This window comes from Lepus europaeus, chromosome 7 (assembly GCF_033115175.1).
Source record: "Lepus europaeus isolate LE1 chromosome 7, mLepTim1.pri, whole genome shotgun sequence".
In the NCBI taxonomy this organism is placed as follows: domain Eukaryota; kingdom Metazoa; phylum Chordata; class Mammalia; order Lagomorpha; family Leporidae; genus Lepus; species Lepus europaeus.
In genome coordinates this window covers 97,576,239-97,595,498 of record NC_084833.1, presented here as the reverse complement: position 1 = coordinate 97,595,498, position 19,260 = coordinate 97,576,239, and the positions used below count along the sequence as shown (strand labels likewise).

Genomic DNA, 19,260 nt, shown 5'->3' with positions numbered 1-19,260 from the left:
AAAAATATTATGTAGGATCTCTGTCTTTAATGTGCTGTACACTCTTATTTAATGCTATAACTAGTACTCCAACAGTATTTTTTTTCACTTTGTGTTGCTATATGGGGGCAAACTGTTGAAATCATTACCTAATACATACTAAACTGATCTTCTGTATATAAAGAGAATTGAAAATGAATCATGATGTGATTGGAAGGGGAGAGGGAGCGGGAAAGGGGAGGGTTGTGGGTGGGAGGGAAGTTTTGGGAGGGGGAAGCCATTGTAAGCCATAAGCTGTACTTTGGAAATTTATATTCATTAAATAAAAGTTTAATTAAAAAAGACAAATATAGTATGTTTTCCTTGATTTGGGGTAATTAATATACAGAGTACAAAAATGGAATATATGTGAGCAAAACTGATATTTTAAGATTTGACTCTCGTTTACAGCCCTTGTCAATACTCTCGAGGAGCAGTGCTTTTTCTACTAACTATTCGTTGAATTCTTTATTTGGTAGAGGTTAACCTTGTGCTTATAAAATAAACTGAAAGTATGTCATTGTAAAATTAAAAAAAAAAAATAGGAAAGGAGGGAGGAAAATGGATAGCCTGGCGTGTATTGTTATGCTCTTAAATTTGTATGTATGAAATGCACAAAATGAATGATGCTCACCTTGTATAAAGAAAATAATTTTTAAAAGAACATTTAAAATTTTAACCAAAGAAGTGAAAGATTTCTAGAATGAGAACTGTATACTACTGATGAAATAAACTGACAAAGAAACATAATATTGAAAAGATATCCATGTTCATGGATTGGAGGAATCAACATTGCTAAAATTTCCATTCTACCCCAAAGTGATACACAGATCCAGGGCAATCACTAGCAACACACTGCTGACATTCCTCATATAAATAGAGAAAATCATAAAATTAGTATGAAACCAAAGGAAAATAAATATTCCAAGCAGTCATGAGTAAAAGATCACAGCTGGAGTCATTTTATTACTTGACTTCAAAATATATTTATACTATAAAACCAAAGTTATTAAAACAGCATGGTATTGGAATAAAAACAGATACCAAGCCAGTAGAATAAATGGAGAACATAGCAGTAAATTCATGCATTTCCAGCTAACTGATCTTCAAGAAAGGTACTAGGAACACTCATTGTAGAAAGGATAATCTCTTCAAATGGTCCTGAAAAAAAAATTAGATATCTATATACAGAACAATGAAACTAGAACCCTCTCTCTCACTGTGCACAAAAATCAACACAAAATTGATTAAAGATCTAAATTTAAGACCTGAAACTATGAAACCACTAAAAGAGAACATTAGGAAAATGATTCAGGACATTGGAGTGGACAACGGGCTTTTTTTGGATAAGTCTCCAAAAGCACAGGAAGTAAAAGCAAAATAGGATTATATCAAACTAAAAGCCTCCATGCAGTAAAGGAAACAACCAATCAATCGAGTGAAGAGACAACTTATAAAAAGGGAGAAAATACTTTCAAGTTATTCATCTAATGAGGAGTTAATAACCAAACTACATAAGGAACTCAACTATATTGTAAACCAATTAAAAATGGGTAATATACCTAAATAAACATTTTTCAAAAGAAGACATACAAATAGCCACCAGTTATATGAAAAAAAATACTCAACATCACTAATCAATGTGGGAATGTAAATCAAAACCATAATGAGCTATCACCTCATGCCAGTAAGAATGGTTATAATCAAAAAAATAAAATAAAAAGTGTTTACAAGGATTAGAGAAAAGAGAACCCTTACACTGTTGGTGGGATGTGAATTAGTAAAGCTATTATGTAAAACAGTCTGTGATGTTTTTAAAAAAATTTAAAATGAAGATTATATAATACATATATGTATCAAATATGTACAAATAAAAGGTGAGACACATTATACCAAGATGCACTTCTGAGGGAAGGTCCTGATGATATACTCTACACTGATGTAGAAACAGAAAGGATAAACTGCAGGATGAATCAGAGTGAAGTTTTATTCCATGAATTTAAGAAGAGAAAAAGAAGATCAAGCCATTATATATAGCTTCCCCAAGTCAAACAACCTGATCATGTAAAAATCAAACCAACACTAATGGCAATAATTATAAAGCCTAAGTAGGTTTGCCAGTGGTGGGGGAAAACAGAAGTCAGGAAAAGCATGGGGGCTGGCACAGCAACCAATTAGGGCACACTCAGCCCAAGGCAGAATTAAACCCCTGGAAATTTGCACCATCCTCGGCACTGAAACTGTTCTCAGTCTTTGCTTCTTAGCTCCAGTCTATATTTATTATTCCCCTTTTCTGGTCTCTTAGAACAATGACTATATACCTAGAGCTATATGTAATTAACAATGGCACCAGCTGACATTTATCTAGTGATTGCTAAATGACAACATATATGAGCTTGTCCAGGGAAAATCTCCTTGAACCCTCACAATGCAAGTAGAAGTCTCAGACATTAGGTCAAAGTGTGACAACTGGGATTTGTACTCAGGTTACCTGACTCCAGAGCCCAGACTCCTGAATAGAAAACTGTAATACAGGGGGGCGGAGCCAAGATGGCAGATAGTGAGGACGTGTGCCTTACTTTGGGAAAATAAACTTTCATAAAAGTGGAACTACTGTAGCCTCAGGAAAAGACTCAAGAAAAAAAACTGCAGAGGAAACGCTTCCGGATCTTGTGGATGAGATACAGAGGACTTACAGGGAACCCACCGCGTGGAAAACCAACCGAGACAAGCCGAGCGGCAGCTGCGGGAGCGGAGCCAGAGCCACAGAATCTTGCCAGCGCGGGAACCCAGGAGGGTAAGACAAAGACCTGAGAAGTCCGAGACATTGGGGGGAGGGGGAACAGAGGCCTCTCCCTTCACTCACCAAGCAAAACAAAGAGCACCGCGATTTTACATATGTAAAGCTCAGCCAAACTCAGTATCTTTAGCGAAACTGGAGAACACATTGAGGGCTGCATAAACTCTTTGTGTGGTCCTAGGGGTAGATCAAACGAATACTCACAGAGGCTAGATTTCAACTACCCTCAACTCCACTCCCAACTGAGTCAAAAGAAAAAAAAAAAAAAGAGAGAGAGAGAGAGAGAGAGAGTATCCCAGCAAGGAGCAAGTATTCTGGGAGAGTCGCTCTTTACACAGCCTTAAACCTCAAGAAACAAGCATAGCTCTCTGGCCACACCCATCACAGCCCCTAAGGCTCCAACTAAACAGACAGCTCACTTAGAGGCATAGTATAACGAGAGAAAACAAAAACAAAAACAAAAACAAAAACACCACAAATTATCTCCAACATGCCAAGCAAGAAACATAGAAGCGGAGGTACCAAGAACAACGAAAGCACTATGACGCCCCCAGGTGATCAAGACACGCCAATGCAAGATTATGCAGATGAAGAGATAGAGCAAATGCAAGAAGCAGATTTTAAAAAATTCATAAGAACATTAAGAAGTTCTCAAAAACAAATTCTTGAACTACAGAAATCCTTAATGGACAAGATAGAAAATCTCTCCCGTGAAAATGAAATATTAAGGAGGAATCAAAATGAAATGAAAAAATTAGTGGAACAGGAAACTGCGATACTGGCAAAAAACATCAATGAAATGAAGAACTCAATAGATCAAATGGCAAACACATTAGAGAGCCATAAAAACAGAATGGATGAAGCAGAAGAGAGAATATCGGAATTAGAAGACAGAGAACAGGAAAGGAAACAGTCAAATCAAAGAAAAGAAGAAGAAATCAGAAATTTAAAAAATACTGTCAGGAATCTACAGGATACTATTAAAAAACCCAACATTCGGGTTCTAGGTGTTCCTGAAGGCATGGAAAGGGAGAAAGGATTAGAAGGCCTTTTTAGTGAGATACTAGCAGAAAATTTCCCAGGTTTGGAGAAGGACAGAGACATCCTAGTACAGGAAGCTCAGAGAACCCCTAATAAACATGATCAAAAGAGATCCTCACCACGACACGTCGTAATCAAACTCACCACAGTGAAACACAAAGAAAAGATCCTAAAATGTGCAAGAGAGAAACGCCAGATTACTCTCAGAGGATCTCCAATTAGACTTACAGCTGATTTCTCATCAGAAACCCTACAAGCCAGGAGAGAATGGCGAGATATAGCCCAGGTACTAAGAGAGAAAAACTGCCAGCCCAGAATATTATATCCTGCAAAGCTCTCATTTGTGAATGAAGGTGAAATTAAGACCTTTCACAGCAAACAGAAATTGAAAGAATTTGTCGCCACTCGTCCAGCCCTGCAAACGATCTTAAAGATGTGTTACATACAGAAACACAGAAACACGGTCACCAATATGAAAGAAGGTAAAGGAAGGAAACCTCAGAGCAAAAGATCACAGGAATCTCAAACCATATATTAGAAAATATCTTTGGCAAATGGCAGGGCAAAGTTACTCCTTCTCAATAGTCACATTGAATGTTAATGGCTTGAACTGTCCAGTTAAAAGACACCGATTGGCCGATTGGGTTAAGGAACAAAACCCATCCTTTTGCTGCTTACAAGAAACCCATCTATCCAACAATGATCCATACAAGCTGAGAGTGAAAGGCTGGAAAAAGATATACCACGCCAACAGAAATGAAAAGAGAGCGGGCGTAGCCATCTTAATATCGGACAACATAAACTTTACCACAAAAACTGTTAGGAGAGACAAAGAGGGGCACTATATAATGATTAAGGGATCCATTCAACAGGAAGATATAACGATTCTCAACGTATATGCACCTAATTACAGGGCACCAGCTTATTTAAAAGACTTGTTAAGGGACTTAAAGGGAGACTTAGACCCCAATACAATAGTACTGGGGGACTTCAATACTCCACTCTCAGAGATAGACAGATCAACAGGACAGAAGATCAACAAGGAGACAGTAGATTTAAATGACACTATAGCCCAAATGGATCTAACAGACATCTACAGAACATTTCATCCTACATCTAAGGACTTTACATTCTTCTCAGCAGTACATGGAACCCTCTCTAGGATTGACCACATACTAGGCCATAAAGCAAGTCTCAGCAAATTCAAAAGAATTAGAATCATACCATGCAGCTTCTCAGACCACAAAGGAATGAAATTGGAAATTGGCAACTCAGGAATCCCTAGAGCACGTGCAAACACATGGAGATTGAACAACATGCTCCTGAATGAACAATGGGTCATAGAAGAAATTAAAAGAGAAATCAAAAATTTTCTGGAAGTAAATGAGGATAACAGCACAACATACCAAAACCTATGGGATACAACAAAAGCAGTGTTAAGAGGAAAGTTTATATCAATAGGTGCCTACATCAAGAAATTGGAAAGGCACCAAATAGATGAGCTTTCAAGCCATCTCAAGGATCTAGAAAATCTGCAGCAAACCAAACCCAAACCCAGTAGGAGAAGAGAAATAATTAAAATCAGAGAAGAAATCAACAGGATTGAATCCAAAAAAACATTACAAAAAATCAGCCAAACGAGGAGCTGGTTTTTTGAAAAAATAAACAAAATTGACACCCCATTGGCCCAACTAACTAAAAAAAGAAGAGAAAAGACCCAAATCAATAGGATCAGAGATGAAATGGGAAACGTAACAACAGACGCCACAGAAATAAAAAGAATCATCAGAAATTACTACAAGGACTTGTATGCCAGCAAACAGGGAAATCTATCAGAAATGGACAGATTCTTGGACACATACAACCTCCCTAAATGGAGCCAGGAAGACATAGAAAACCTAAACAGACCAATAACTGACACAGAAATTGAAACAGTAATAAAGGCCCTCCCAACAAAGAAAAGCCCAGGGCCAGACGGATTCACTGCTGAGTTCTACCAGACATTTAGAGAAGAACTAACTCCAATTCTTCTCAAACTATTCAGAGCAATCGAAAAAGAGGGAATCCTCCCAAATTCTTTCTATGAAGCCACCATCACCTTAATTCCTAAGCCAGAAAGAGACGCAACATTGAAAGAGAATTACAGACCAATATCCCTGATGAACATAGATGCAAAAATTCTCAATAAAATTCTGGCCAATAGAATGCAACAACACATCAGAAAGATCATCCACCCAGACCAAGTGGGATTCATCCCCGGTATGCAGGGATGGTTCAACATTCGCAAAACAATCAACGTAATACACTACATTAACAGACTGCAGAAGAAAAACCATATGATTCTCTCAATGGACGCAGAGAAAGCATTTGATAAAATACAACACCCTTTCATGATGAAAACTCTAAGCAAACTGGGTATGGAAGGAACATTCCTTAATACAATCAAAGCAATATATGAAAAACCCACGGCCAACATCCTATTGAATGGGGAAAAGTTGGAAGCATTTCCACTGAAATCTGGTACCAGACAGGGATGCCCTCTCTCACCACTGCTATTCAATATAGTTCTGGAAGTTTTGGCCAGAGCTATTAGGCAAGAAAAAGAAATTAAAGGGATACAAATCGGGAAGGACGAACTCAAACTATCCCTCTTTGCAGATGATATGATTCTTTATTTAGGGGACCTAAAGAACTCTACTAAGAGACTGCTGGAACTCATCGAAGAGTTTGGCAAAGTAGCAGGATATAAAATCAATGCACAAAAATCAACAGCCTTTGTATACACAGGCAATGCCACGGCTGAGGAAGAACTTCTAAAATCAATCCCATTCACAATAGCTACAAAAACAATCAAATACCTTGGAATAAACTTAACCAAGGACGTTAAAGATCTCTATGATGAAAACTACAAAACCTTACAGAAAGAAATAGAAGAGGATACCAAAAAATGGAGAAATCTTCCATGCTCATGGATTGGAAGAATCAATATCATCAAAATGTCTATCCTCCCAAAAGCAATTTATACATTCAATGCAATACCCATCAAGATCCCGAAGACCTTCTTCTCAGATCTAGAAAAAATGATGCTGAAATTCATATGGAGACACAGAAGACCTCGAATAGCCAAAGCAATCCTGTACAACAAAAACAAAGCCGGAGGCATCACAATACCTGATTTCAGGACATACTACAGGGCAGTAGTTATCAAAACAGCATGGTACTGGTACAGAAACAGATGGATAGACCAATGGAACAGAATAGAAACACCAGAAATCAATCCAAACATCTACAGCCAACTTATATTTGACCAAAGATCCAAATCTAATCCCTGGAATAAGGACAGTCTATTCAATAAATGGTGCTGGGAAAATTGGATTTCCATGTGCAGAAGCTTAAAGCAAGACCCATACCTTTCACCTTACACAAAAATTCACTCAACATGGATTAAAGACTTAAATCTGCGACCCGAAACCATCAAATTATTAGAGAGCATTGGAGAAACCCTGCAAGATATAGGCACAGGCAAAGACTTCCTGGAAAATACTCCAACAGCACAGGCAGTCAAAACCAAAATTAACATTTGGGATTGCATCAAATTGAGAAGTTTCTGTACTTCAAAAGAAACAGTCAGGAAAGTGAAGAGACAACCAACAGAATGGGAAAAAATATTCGCAAACTATACTACAGATAAAGGATTGATAACCAGAATCTACAAAGAAATCAAGAAAACCCACAACAACAAAACAAACAACCCACTTAAGAGATGGGCCAAGGACCTCAATAGACATTTTTCGAAAGAGGAAATCCAAATGGCCAACAGACACATGAAAAAATGTTCAAGATCACTAGCCATCAGAGAAATGCAAATCAAAACCACAATGAGGTTCCATCTCACCCCGGTGAGAATGGCTCACATTCAGAAATCTACCAACAACAGATGCTGGAGAGGATGTGGGGAAAAAGGGACACTAACCCACTGTTGGTGGGAATGCAAACTGGTTAAGCCACTATGGAAGTCTGTCTGGAGATTCCTCAGAAACCTGAACATAACCCTACCATACAACCCAGCCATCCCACTCCTTGGAATTTACCCAAAGGAATTTAATTTGGCAAATAAAAAAGCCATCTGCACATTAATGTTTATTGCAGCTCAATTCACAATAGCTAAGACCTGGAACCAACCCAAATGCCCATCAACAGTAGACTGGATAAAGAAATTGTGGGACATGTACTCCATAGAATACTATACAGCAGTAAGAAACAATGAAACCCAGTCATTTGCAACAAGATGGAGCAATCTGGAAAACATCATGCTGAGTGAATTGAGCCAGTCCCAAAGAGAGAAATATCATTTGTTTTCCCTGATCGGTGACAACTGAGCGCCAAAGAGAAAACCTGTTAAGTGAAATGGACTCTATAAGCAACAATGAACTGATCAGCTCCTGTCCTGACTTTAGATGTACAATGTAATACTCTATCCTTTTTAGTATTTGTTGTTGTTGTTGTTGTTCTAGTACTAGTGGTTGAACTCTGTAATCAACACACAATTATTCTCAGGTGTTTAAATTTTAACTGAAAAGTGATCCCTGTTAAATCTAAGAGTGGAAAAAGAGAGGGAGGAAATGAACAATTAGGAACATGCTCAATCGGACTGGCTGCAAATGGTGGAGTCAGAAATGTGCAGGGGATTCCAACACAATTCCATCAAGATGGCATGTACCAATGCCATCGCACTAGTCCAAGTAATCAATTTCAGCTCACAATTGATAGCTCCGATAGGTCTAAGAGTCAAAGAGATCACACAAACAAGACAAGTATCTGCTAATACTAACTGATAGAATCAAAAAGGGAGAGAAAGATCCAACATGGGAAGTGGGATACACAGCAGACTCATAGGATGGCAGATGTCCTAGACAGCACTCCGGCCTCAGAATCAGCCCTCAAGGCATTCAGATCCGGCTGAAGAGCCCATGAGAGTATAGCAGGCATGGAAAGCCAAGATATCATGGAAAAAAAAAAAAAAGACCTAAATGAATGATCTCTGTGAGTGAGATCCCAGTGGAAAGAACGGGGCCTTCAAAGAAGGAGGTACCCTTCTCCGAAGGGAGGAGAGAACCTCCACTTTGACTATGACCCTATCGGAACAATATCAAAGTCAGCGAACTCTAAAGGCTTCCATAGCCCTGGCAACTCATGACTAGAGCCCAGGGAGATTACTGACGCCATGAACAGGAGTGTCAAATTGTTAAGTCAGCAACAGGAGTCACTGTGTACTTACACCCCATGCGGGATCTGTCCCTAATGTGTCGTCTAAAGCCAAGTGATGCTAGGACTGGTACTGAAACAGTATTTTTATACTTTGCGTTTCTGTGTGGGCGCAGACTGATGAGGTCTTTGCTAATTATATACTGAAGTGATCTTCTGTATATAAAGAGAATTGGAAATGAAAAAAAAAAAAACAAAACAACCTGGTGTTAAAATGGAAATGGCATAGAAAATTAATTATTTTGAAAAAAAAAAATTATGTAGGATCTCTGTCTTTAATGTGCTGTACATTGCTATTTAATGCTATAATTAGTAATCCAATGGTAGTTTTTTCACTTGATGTTGCTATATGGGCAAAATGTTGAAATCTTTACCTAGTATATACTAAACTGATCTTCTGTATACAAAGAGAATTGAAAATGAATCTTTACATGAATGGAAGGAGAGAGGGAGCGGGAGGGGGGAGGGTTGCGGGCGGGAGGGAAGTTATGGGAGGGGGGAAGCCATTGTAACCCATAAGCTATACTTTGGAAATTTATATTCATTAAATAAAAGTTTAATAAAAAAAAAAAAAAGAAAAAAAAAAAAAAAAGAAAACTGTAATACAGTCACTGCTTATTAGGTCCATCCCATGTGGTTTTCTCTCCTTCAAGGGAGCATTTCAGCATGCAAGCAAGCAACATTTTTAGACATTAGAGTGAAGCCACTCTAATTCATATGAAAAATAAATAATTCACAAATGTTTAGTCTTCAATTAATATGACTAATACCCATATCAAATCTCACAACCAATTATGACATAAGTGTGTGATATTGTGATTGAGGACTACTCTTTTAATGTGCTTGTTTTCCAAAATACTTTAAAATTGCTCTATATTTAATTAAGTACTTAAGTTTTCTAAAGTATCTGCTTCATGAATGTTAGATATTCTCAGTATATAATGGTCTCCTTAAGGGGACAAATCAAGTTGTGTGAATTTTTAAGTTTCTAAATACAAAGAATGTAGGTTGGCACATAAAAATCAATTAACATTCTCTGAACAGAACTGAATTATCAATGAAATAATAGTGGTAAGAACAGGTCATACTGAGATCATATTAAGAACAAGTTGAGGCTTTCCTACTTATAAAACCCTTCCATCCGGGTAGGCATTCTGAAGCAGCAAGCTAAGCTGGTACCTGAAATATGAGTGCTGGTTCAAGTCCCAGCTGCCCCACTTCCCATCCATTTCCCTGCTTATATACCTGAGTAAGCAGCAGAAGTCCTTGGGCCCCTGTAGCCCATGTGGGAAACCCAGATGGAGTTACAGGCTCCTGGCTTTGGCCTGGCTCAGCCATGGCCTTTGCAGCCATTTGGGAAGTGAACCAGCAGATGGAATCTCTCTCTCTCCCTCCCTCTGTAACTCTACATTTCAAATAAGTAAATAGATTTTTTTTTAATTTAGTACCATTATTTTTATTTCTTGGTCGGGGCACCGATCCTGTCCCGGTTGCCCCTCTTCCAGGCCAGCTCTCTGCTGTGGCCAGGGAGTGCAGTGGAGGATGGCCCAAGTCCTTGGGCCCTGCACCCCATGGGAGACCAGGAGAAGCACCTGGCTCCTGCCATCGGATCAGCGCAGTGCGCTGGCCGCAGCGCGCTACCGCGGCGGCCATTGGAGGGTGAACCAACGGCAAAAGGAAGACCTTTCTCTCTGTCTCTCTCTCACTGTCCACTCTGCCTGTCAAAAAAAAAAAAAAAACTATTGTAAATAGATTTTTTAAAAAAATAAAACACTCCCATCAAGTCACCAAGTTTCTTCTGATGACAAAGAAGAAAATCAGAGGCCTCAGTCCAAGAGGGGTCTATTTGCTGTGATTATAGCAAGTTTTTTTGTCCTGTCTTCTCAGAAAGGACACAGATGGAGGAGTTTTCTAGAATTATGAGCATAAAATTAGAAGCATTTAACAGCATAGATGAATTTAGCCTGTGTTAGCTAGACATCTTACTGCATTCTAACAGAGTGCCAAAATAAGATCTTAATATGTGTCACCCCACCTAACTCTATTAACATGTAAATTAAATGGATTCTATACCTTGTGAATGCAAATGCTTACCTGGCAATATAATTCGATCTTTTTTAAAAAGGGTAACTGATGCAAATTTCTTAGTATGGATTTCTAAGATGAAACGAAAGTAACTTATCTAGCAAGCTGGATAAAGTTTAAAAAGCTGAGATCTGGAAAAAGAACACTCAAGGTTAAGTACGATATGATTAAAGACCCTTTGCAAGCTTAAAATCCAGAGGAAAGAAGACTTTAGTTTATGTAATACCTAGAATAATTGTCATAAAGAAGGGCTCAGGTTTTGTCTTTCAGATTTGAGCAATCCCGCCTTTTTCCCTTTGGTATCTCTTTGCAGAAAAATAAGGGCATAGATTTGCAGCCAGACAAGACTGCCTATGGGCACTTAATAAAAGTTGGCTAACATTCTTACTATAGAAGACTTTTAGTCCCCTCTCTTTACCCTTTTCCTCTAGTGATGGAATTGTTGCAGGGTCTATACCGGGCTGTATCTTCCAAATGAGTGGAAATCACTCTGATCTATGACTTCTCTTCCCATATACCTTGGTGGGTGAATATACTGCCCAGAGAACTGGCCTTCCATCTCTCTAAAAAGTAAATAAAGGTCCAGGGCCTATTCCACAGACAAACGAGCTTGCTCTCCTACTTCTCCATTTCCCACACATTGCCAATAAGAGGATTTCAGATCCATGTCTAGAAGGAGGGCAGTGCCAACCAGGCTTTAAGTACAAGTTCTAAGAAGAAAAAGGAAGGAATGAGCACAGGAGAGCATATGAACAATGTACAATCACTTTTCATGCTACTCAATAACATCAGAATTCCCCTATAACCCAGGTGGACTGTTGTTATTTTTGTTTTTGACTTCCAAGCGGGATAGATAAATTACATAATTTCACCAAAGTTTCCTGCTGTCCTTGGAGATAATAAAGATACTCACCTGTGCTTTTAAGTTCTATGTTCCCCACACAGCTTGTCTTCTAGCTATTCTTTCCTATTATTGAGTGCCAGGTACCATTTTATGCATTTTTGTGCATCTCTTTTTATCTTGATATTACTTGCTTTTTAATATTCATCCTGAAATTAATTACCTCCATTTTATATAAGAGGAAATGTTGCGATAGGTTAAGAAACACAGCCCATGAGTAAGAGACATAGAGCTGAAATCCAAATCTGTCTGATACCATGAGCATGTTTCTCACTAACATCCCTCCTTACCATTCCCACCATAAGCTTCAGTTGTATGGCTTTGGGAGAAATGGGAGCAAGGTCACGCGTTCCATCTTTATGTGTGCTCATACTTTCCTCATCTGCTTATTCAATGCCCTTCTCTGAACCACCAGCAAGTGTATCACTCCCTGTCCACAACCTTCTAAAATATTTCCTGATTTGAACAGTTTCTTCGTGCATAAATATGTCAGATATCTGAGGAAGCCACCATCTCTTTGGTCTAAAACCCAGAGCCTCTAGATTTTCAGAGCACATCCAATTGGGAGCACAAGTCACCCAGGTGCCATCTGTTGTCACTTGCTGTTTTACCATCAAACCCCACCAATATGCAGGCTTCAAAGGTAGGGGAAGTCTAGCTTTCTAATAGCTGAGATCCTGGACTTGATGGGAGTTGGCAAAGCCTAAGCTCAGGCCTCCATTTCTTCACTACAGAAAAGAAAAGAAAAGAAAAGAAAAGAGAAGAGAAGAGAAGAGAAGAGAAGAGAAGAGAAGAGAAGAGAAGAGAAGAGAAGAGAAGAGAAGACTCAGATACCTTAGTGTGACTTTGGAAAATGTTTCTTTTACCTTTAGTCAGAAAGACTATCTGTTGTTTGTGGTGCAAGTTATACCTCTGGCCCCCTCAGTCATCTTGAGAAGGCCAGAAATGAAAAGATGTGGCTGAGCAGCACGAAGAGTGGTATACTTGGGAAGCAAGAGCAGTGATGAGACATTTTATGTGGTGAATTATGGTCAGTGCAGTCCAAAAGGATCAAAGTTGGGCCTGCACTTCAGAGAACAGTGCCAGCTGGTTTGTTTGCCTCCATTTTGTTAGGACATTTCTTTACCAATTCCCTTTCAGCCACAGTTGCAAACAGTCATCCTCTGACCTCAAGTCTCTCAATTGAATACAAATCTTAGAAGGAAATCCCAAGACTATTCAAGCTTTTATCTGATGGTAGGGATTCTTTTTAACCATGAAGATTTCATTATGAAGCTTGTGATGGGTTTCTTTAAAAGAATAGCCAAATCCCCAGAGAGGTCTCTATCCTGTAGTGAACCATCTCAGTCTCCCCTGAAATCAATCAAGCTGTGACCTACATTAACGCTCCTGAGAATCAGACTCAAGGTTGTCAGGTGAGTTCAGTAAACACACGACAAACTCAATCCCAGGCAATACCAGGCCTCCTTCAGTCAGTCTGAAGATGGAGAGAAAAATGTTTTGAAAAAAACATCTTTCACTGGATCATAGGATGCTGCCCCACTACCCTGACTTCCCTACTCTTTCTCATCCACCAGGCTAACCCTTCCTCATCCACAAAACCCCTCTCCTGCACCCCCACACATTATAGTGCAGCCCCCGCTCTACAGTATCATCACCTATCTATCACTGCCCTCTCTCTCTCCTATCAGTATTTGGAGAGGAAGTTTGACTTTGGTCTCTACATCAAAATTGCTCAGTAGGTCTTGAGTCAATATTTCTTGAATGAATGATAGATAAATGGAGTGGACAGAGTAGGTAAGTAACTTAACAAATGAATGAAAAAAGAAAAAATGCAGCCTTTAAGTACAGATATGGAATTTCATTCTGGTCTAGATTAGCATAAAAGACAGTGGGCAAACCTACAGCAGAGACAGTAGCCCCAGATGTTAATTTTCATATCCTACTATATAAGGTCCTAAGGTTTATTTTTTCCCAAAACTCTGATATATCTGTCCAACATGTTTCCTAAGCCCCAGAATAATCTCTCCTCCTCCCTTACTGATATATATCTGGACAAAGGCTCTACACTTCAGATACCAGGTCTTCCCAAAGCAAAATGCCCCAAGGAAATTCATTTCCCTCTGAGAAGATTTCTCCTGACATCACAAGTTCTCCAACTTTACCCAGCAGGACTCAAAGGACAAGACCATTCCAAAAACTTTCAACTTCAGAAATCAGAGATGGAGGGCAGGAGAGATGAGGAATAGGAACCTTTCAACCAAAATCTCAGAAGTACTCCTCATGCCCTATGGGCAGAATGGACCAACAGCCTAATGTCACAAAAAGTGAGAAACTGTTCCCAAATTGCAACCACTCCTTGTCTTCAGATGTTGAGCCCCAAATATCATGTGCAATCATTTATACACCTTTGTGTATAACTTCCAGGAAAAGAACGAGCGGCCCACCCACCTGGCAGGGGCCTTCCTGGCCTTCATCGGGGGCAGCCTCTACTTCTGGCTGCAGCTGTACCTGTCCTTCTCCACGAAGGGCCTGCCCCAGCCCGGGGCCCCCTGGCTCCAGCCGCTGCGCCTGGGCCTCTGCAGCCTCTGCACCTCGCTCATCGTGGCCATGATCGTCCTCCACACCTGGCCGCTGCGCTCGGCCTCTGCCGCCTGCGAGTGGGCGGCCGCCATGCTGCTGTTCCTGCTTTTCGGCCTCTTCGCCGTGGACTTCTCGGGCCTGGAGCGCTGCCGCCTGTGCCTCCAGCCGGGGCCCAGCCTCCCGCCGCCCTCCCCCGCCTCCTTGCAGGCCCACGCGCTGCCACAGGCGCTCTGACCTGGGCCTCGTTCTCACCGGTGGCGGACGAAGGCGGCTGCGGCCCTGAGATGACCCCTGGGGCTCCCCCCCGGCCGGCTGGAGGGGGCGCGCCGCTGGCCATTGCACTCTGGGGCCCGGTGCGCGCGTGCGTGGGGCGGCGGCCTGGGACAACTGGTCAGAGCCGGCACCGCGCGCCGGCCCTGCCGTCTGGCTGCCCCTGTGGTCAGAGGCGTCCGGCGAGCACGAGGCCAAGGCCAGCTGTCCCTGGTGGAGCTATTTATTATTATGTTTGCTGCCGGCGGATTCAGAGACACGGACGCAGGCAGGGTCACGCGAAACCAGAATTCCTTCCGGGAGAGCAAATCCGTACAGAAGGTTGTGGGGGAGGGGCGGGGAGGGCAGGGGGAGTTGGGGATGACAGGGACAGAGGGCCCTGTCCGGATCTGCTAAGCCACCCCAACCAGCTCCCGTCCCTCCCCCACCCCACCCCGTAGAGAGATCAATAAATAAATAATAAATTAATCAATAAATAAAATAGAAACGACTCCCCCGCCCCTGTTCCCCCAGAACCTCCCCCCACTGGGCACGGCCCCTGGAGCCCCATCCCTGCAGGGCAAGGCCGGTGTGTGTGTCCCCCCCTCCCGTCATACTCCTTGGGCCTTATTTACAGATTCACAGTTGGGGGGCAGGGAAGGGGGTGGAGGGGGCTCCCCTCCTTCCCCGGCCCCCTGGGGTCAGGGCAGAGGGGTCCCGTTGGTGGCCAGGAGCTTCTTGTCCTTAGGGGGGCCTCGGCGGGGAGAGCTGCTCAGCTCGGGGTCAGGGCGGCCGGGTGGGGGCTGCAGACTCCGGGGTGGGGTGCTGGCAGGCCGGGTCTGAGCCCCATTCTTCTCATCTACAGGGAGAGAGGTGTCTGAGCCCCGGAGGCTGGGAGTCAGTCGCCCTGGGGTGGCAGCTGGGACACACCCTTCTCCTTATCCCAGCTCCTATCTGAGCCCTGGAGGCTCAGAGTACACACCCTTCTCATCATCCCAGCTCCTATCTGAGCCCCGGAAGCTGGGGAGTCAGTCGTGCCTAACACTCTGAAAACTCACTTGCTTTTCGTTTCTTCCCAAGTTCCCCTTGTTATGTTTCTGTCTATTCCATAGAGTCTGCAAGGAAGATAGAAGGCAAAGGAAGAAGCACCAGTACCACATACTGAGAGTTTTGGGGGGCATAATCTCTCTGTCGTGAGATGGAAAGATGCTGGTTGCTCAAAGCTAGAGGTCATCAATAAGCAGACTAAACCTACAATGCAAATTCTGCAACTAATAAGCCAGCTGTACCATCACTCACCTGAAGCTGGCCCAAAAGATAACGACTACATTAGAAGAAGGAGCAGGAAATAAATACAGCAGTTTGGGGATTTTAAGTCATTATTATCCTTGCCAGTATGCAGGGGCTCATGAAACTGTGTCAAGATTTTCACAGTTTATGTATTTTATCCAAACTGCTAAAACATAATAAAAGGCAGAAGGGTCTTTTAAATCAAACCAAATGAGTTTAAGAGGATTGCTTTGACCTATATCCACCAAAAGAGATTCCCCTACACTTTACATTTTCAGTGCCTCTGAGCAATTTTTACACATACACATTAATAAGCAAAATAATGCAATATCAGAAGTTTAAAAAGAACAGATTCAGAATACATTGTTGTACTTTGGAGTTATTACCTTCTAGTGAAAGTTTTATTTTTTTATCTGCAGCACTTTAAGCAAGTCTGTTCACAGCATGGTAATATTCTCCAATCACAAAGCAGAGATTCCAGAAAAATACCCCTTGTGCTCAGAAAAAAACTATCTCCAAACTCTAATGCAGTGTAACAACATACAATATAGTCAATGCAACAGTATCACAACAAACTAGGTCATTACAGTCACTCACCCAATGTTCAGAGGAGAAGACCATCATCTTCAAGGAACAGGGGAAGAGATGGAATCAGCTTCCCATGATCCAATCCATGAGCAGAGGGGGTGTTCTATACAGAAAAGAAATCGTCTGGAACCTTGAGGGATGGTTAATATGAAGCAGAGGGACTTCCATCTCCTCACACCCCTGACTGAAAGGTGTGAAGGAATAGTAATGAATATTGTGGGCCCCTGACCATGTACTATACCTAGAAATACTCTATCTTGTGATTTGATTTCTGACATGTGATCGACGGCTTTGCTCTGATGACTATAACAAAATGGTTATTATTGAGTGATGTATAATTTCAAATATGAATTCATTTAATCCAAAGCTCAAATTGTTCTTCCTTCACCTAAATAATAGTTCAGGTTCTACCTTCTATTTTTCAGTTTTAAAGATGTCTTCTAAAAGTAGATAAATGATAGTATAACAAGTCCCAGAAGGCAATAAGGTAAAGATAAGAGAAGCACCTTAATGTTTATTGCAGCTCAATTCACAATAGCTAAGACCAGGGGTCAACCTAAATGCCCATCAACAGTAGACTGGATAAAGAAATTATGGGACATGTACTCTATAGAATACTATACAGCAGTAAAAAACAATGAAATCCGGTCATTTGCAACAAAATGGGGGATTCTAGAACACATCATGCTGAGTTTAATAAGCCAGTCCCAAAGGGACAAATATCATATGTTCTCCCTGATTGGTGACAACTGACCAAGCACCAAAAAGGAAACCTGTTGAAATGAAATGGACACTATGAGAAACAGTGACTTGATCAGCCCTTGTCCTGACGATTGATGAACAACTTAATACTTTATCCCTTTTAGTATTTTTTTGTCCTACTTAATACTATTGGTTGAACTCTGTAATTAACACACAATTATTCTTAGGTGTTTAAATTTAACTGAAAAGTGATCTCTGTTAAATATAGGAGTGGGAATAAGAGAGGGAGGAGATATAGAATTTGGGACATGCTCAATCTGACTCACCCCAAATGGTAGAGTTAGAAATATGTCAGGGGATTCCAATTCAATCCCATCAAGGTGGCATGTACCAATGCCATCTCACTAGTCCAAGTGATCAACTTCAGTTCACAACTGATCACACTGATAGGTCTAAGAGTCAAAGGGATCACACAAACAAGACAAGTGTCTGCTAATACTAACTGATAGAATTAAGAAGGAGAGAAGGATCCAACATGAAGCGGGATACACAGTGGACTCATAGAATGGCAGATGTCCTAAACAGCACTCTGGCCTCAGAATCAGCCCTTAAGGCATTCGGATCTGGCTGAAGAGCCCATGAGAGTATTTTAGGCATGGAAAGCCAAGACACTCTGGCAGGAAAAAAAAAAAAAACTAAATTAAAGATCTCCACGAGTGAGATCCCAGTGGAAAGAACAGGTCATCAAAGAAGGAGGTACCTTTCTCTGAAGGGAGGAGAGAACTTCCACTGTGACTATGACCTTGTCTAAATAAGATCTTAGTTGGCGAATTCAAGAGGCTTCCATAGCCTTGGCAACTCATGGCTAGAGCTTAGGGTGATTACTGACGCCATAAACAAGAGTGTCAATTTGCTAAGTCAACAACAGGAGTCACTGTGCACTTACTCCTCATGTAGGTTCTCTGTCCTTAATGTGTTGTTCAATGTGAATTAACGTTATGACTAGTACTCAAAGAGTATTTTACACTTCATGTTCTGTGTGGGTACAAACTGTTGAAATGTTATACTAAATTGATCTTCTGTATATAAAGATAATTAAAAATGAATCTTGATGTGAATGGAATGGGAGAGGGAGTGGGAGATGGGAGGGATGTGGGTGGGAGTGAAGTTATAGTGGGGAAAAAGCCATTGCAATCCATAAACTGTACTTTGGAAATTTATATTTATTAAATAAAAGTTAAAAAGAAAAAAAATTATAAAATTTGGGTTCACAAAGGATCTTCATAACTATAAGACTTTTAAACAACTCATATTTTTATGCACCAGGAACCCTACAAATAATTCCAGTTAATATTGATATAAAACACCATTCTCCCAAAAACAAGTACGTTCTTGCTTAATCCAGTAAATGAAGAGATGGAAGATGCACTAATATGGAATCAGCAGAACAATGGGACTTCAAAAAGCCCTGAACCGCATTTAGTCACCACGTTCCCTGTTCTGTTCAGATCAAGAGAAACTAGTTCTAATTCACTAAAGGACAAGTAAAATTGAATTGGATGCCCAAATACCAGTGTAGCAATTTACAGTTGGACATAATAGCCCACACAGAGAAGAAAATTCAAATTAGCTGTACATCCTTGGCAGCTCCTAAGGATACACCCCATGTACTGACAATAGCTTTTTTCTTTTTCTTGATGGAGTTAGTCCTCTTCACCTTCCTTCCCTTTCACTTTCC

General features: G+C 40.9%; 1 protein-coding gene across 1 annotated transcript; it reads left to right on the top strand.

The window, feature by feature from the left end:
- The first annotated feature begins 14,498 nt into the window (after positions 1-14,498).
- LOC133763898 (modulator of macroautophagy TMEM150B-like) lies at positions 14,499-14,927 on the top strand. Its single transcript, XM_062197600.1, has one exon. It carries the CDS (start codon positions 14,499-14,501, stop codon positions 14,925-14,927), a length of 429 nt encoding a protein of 142 aa, XP_062053584.1.
- The last annotated feature ends 4,333 nt before the right edge of the window (positions 14,928-19,260 follow it).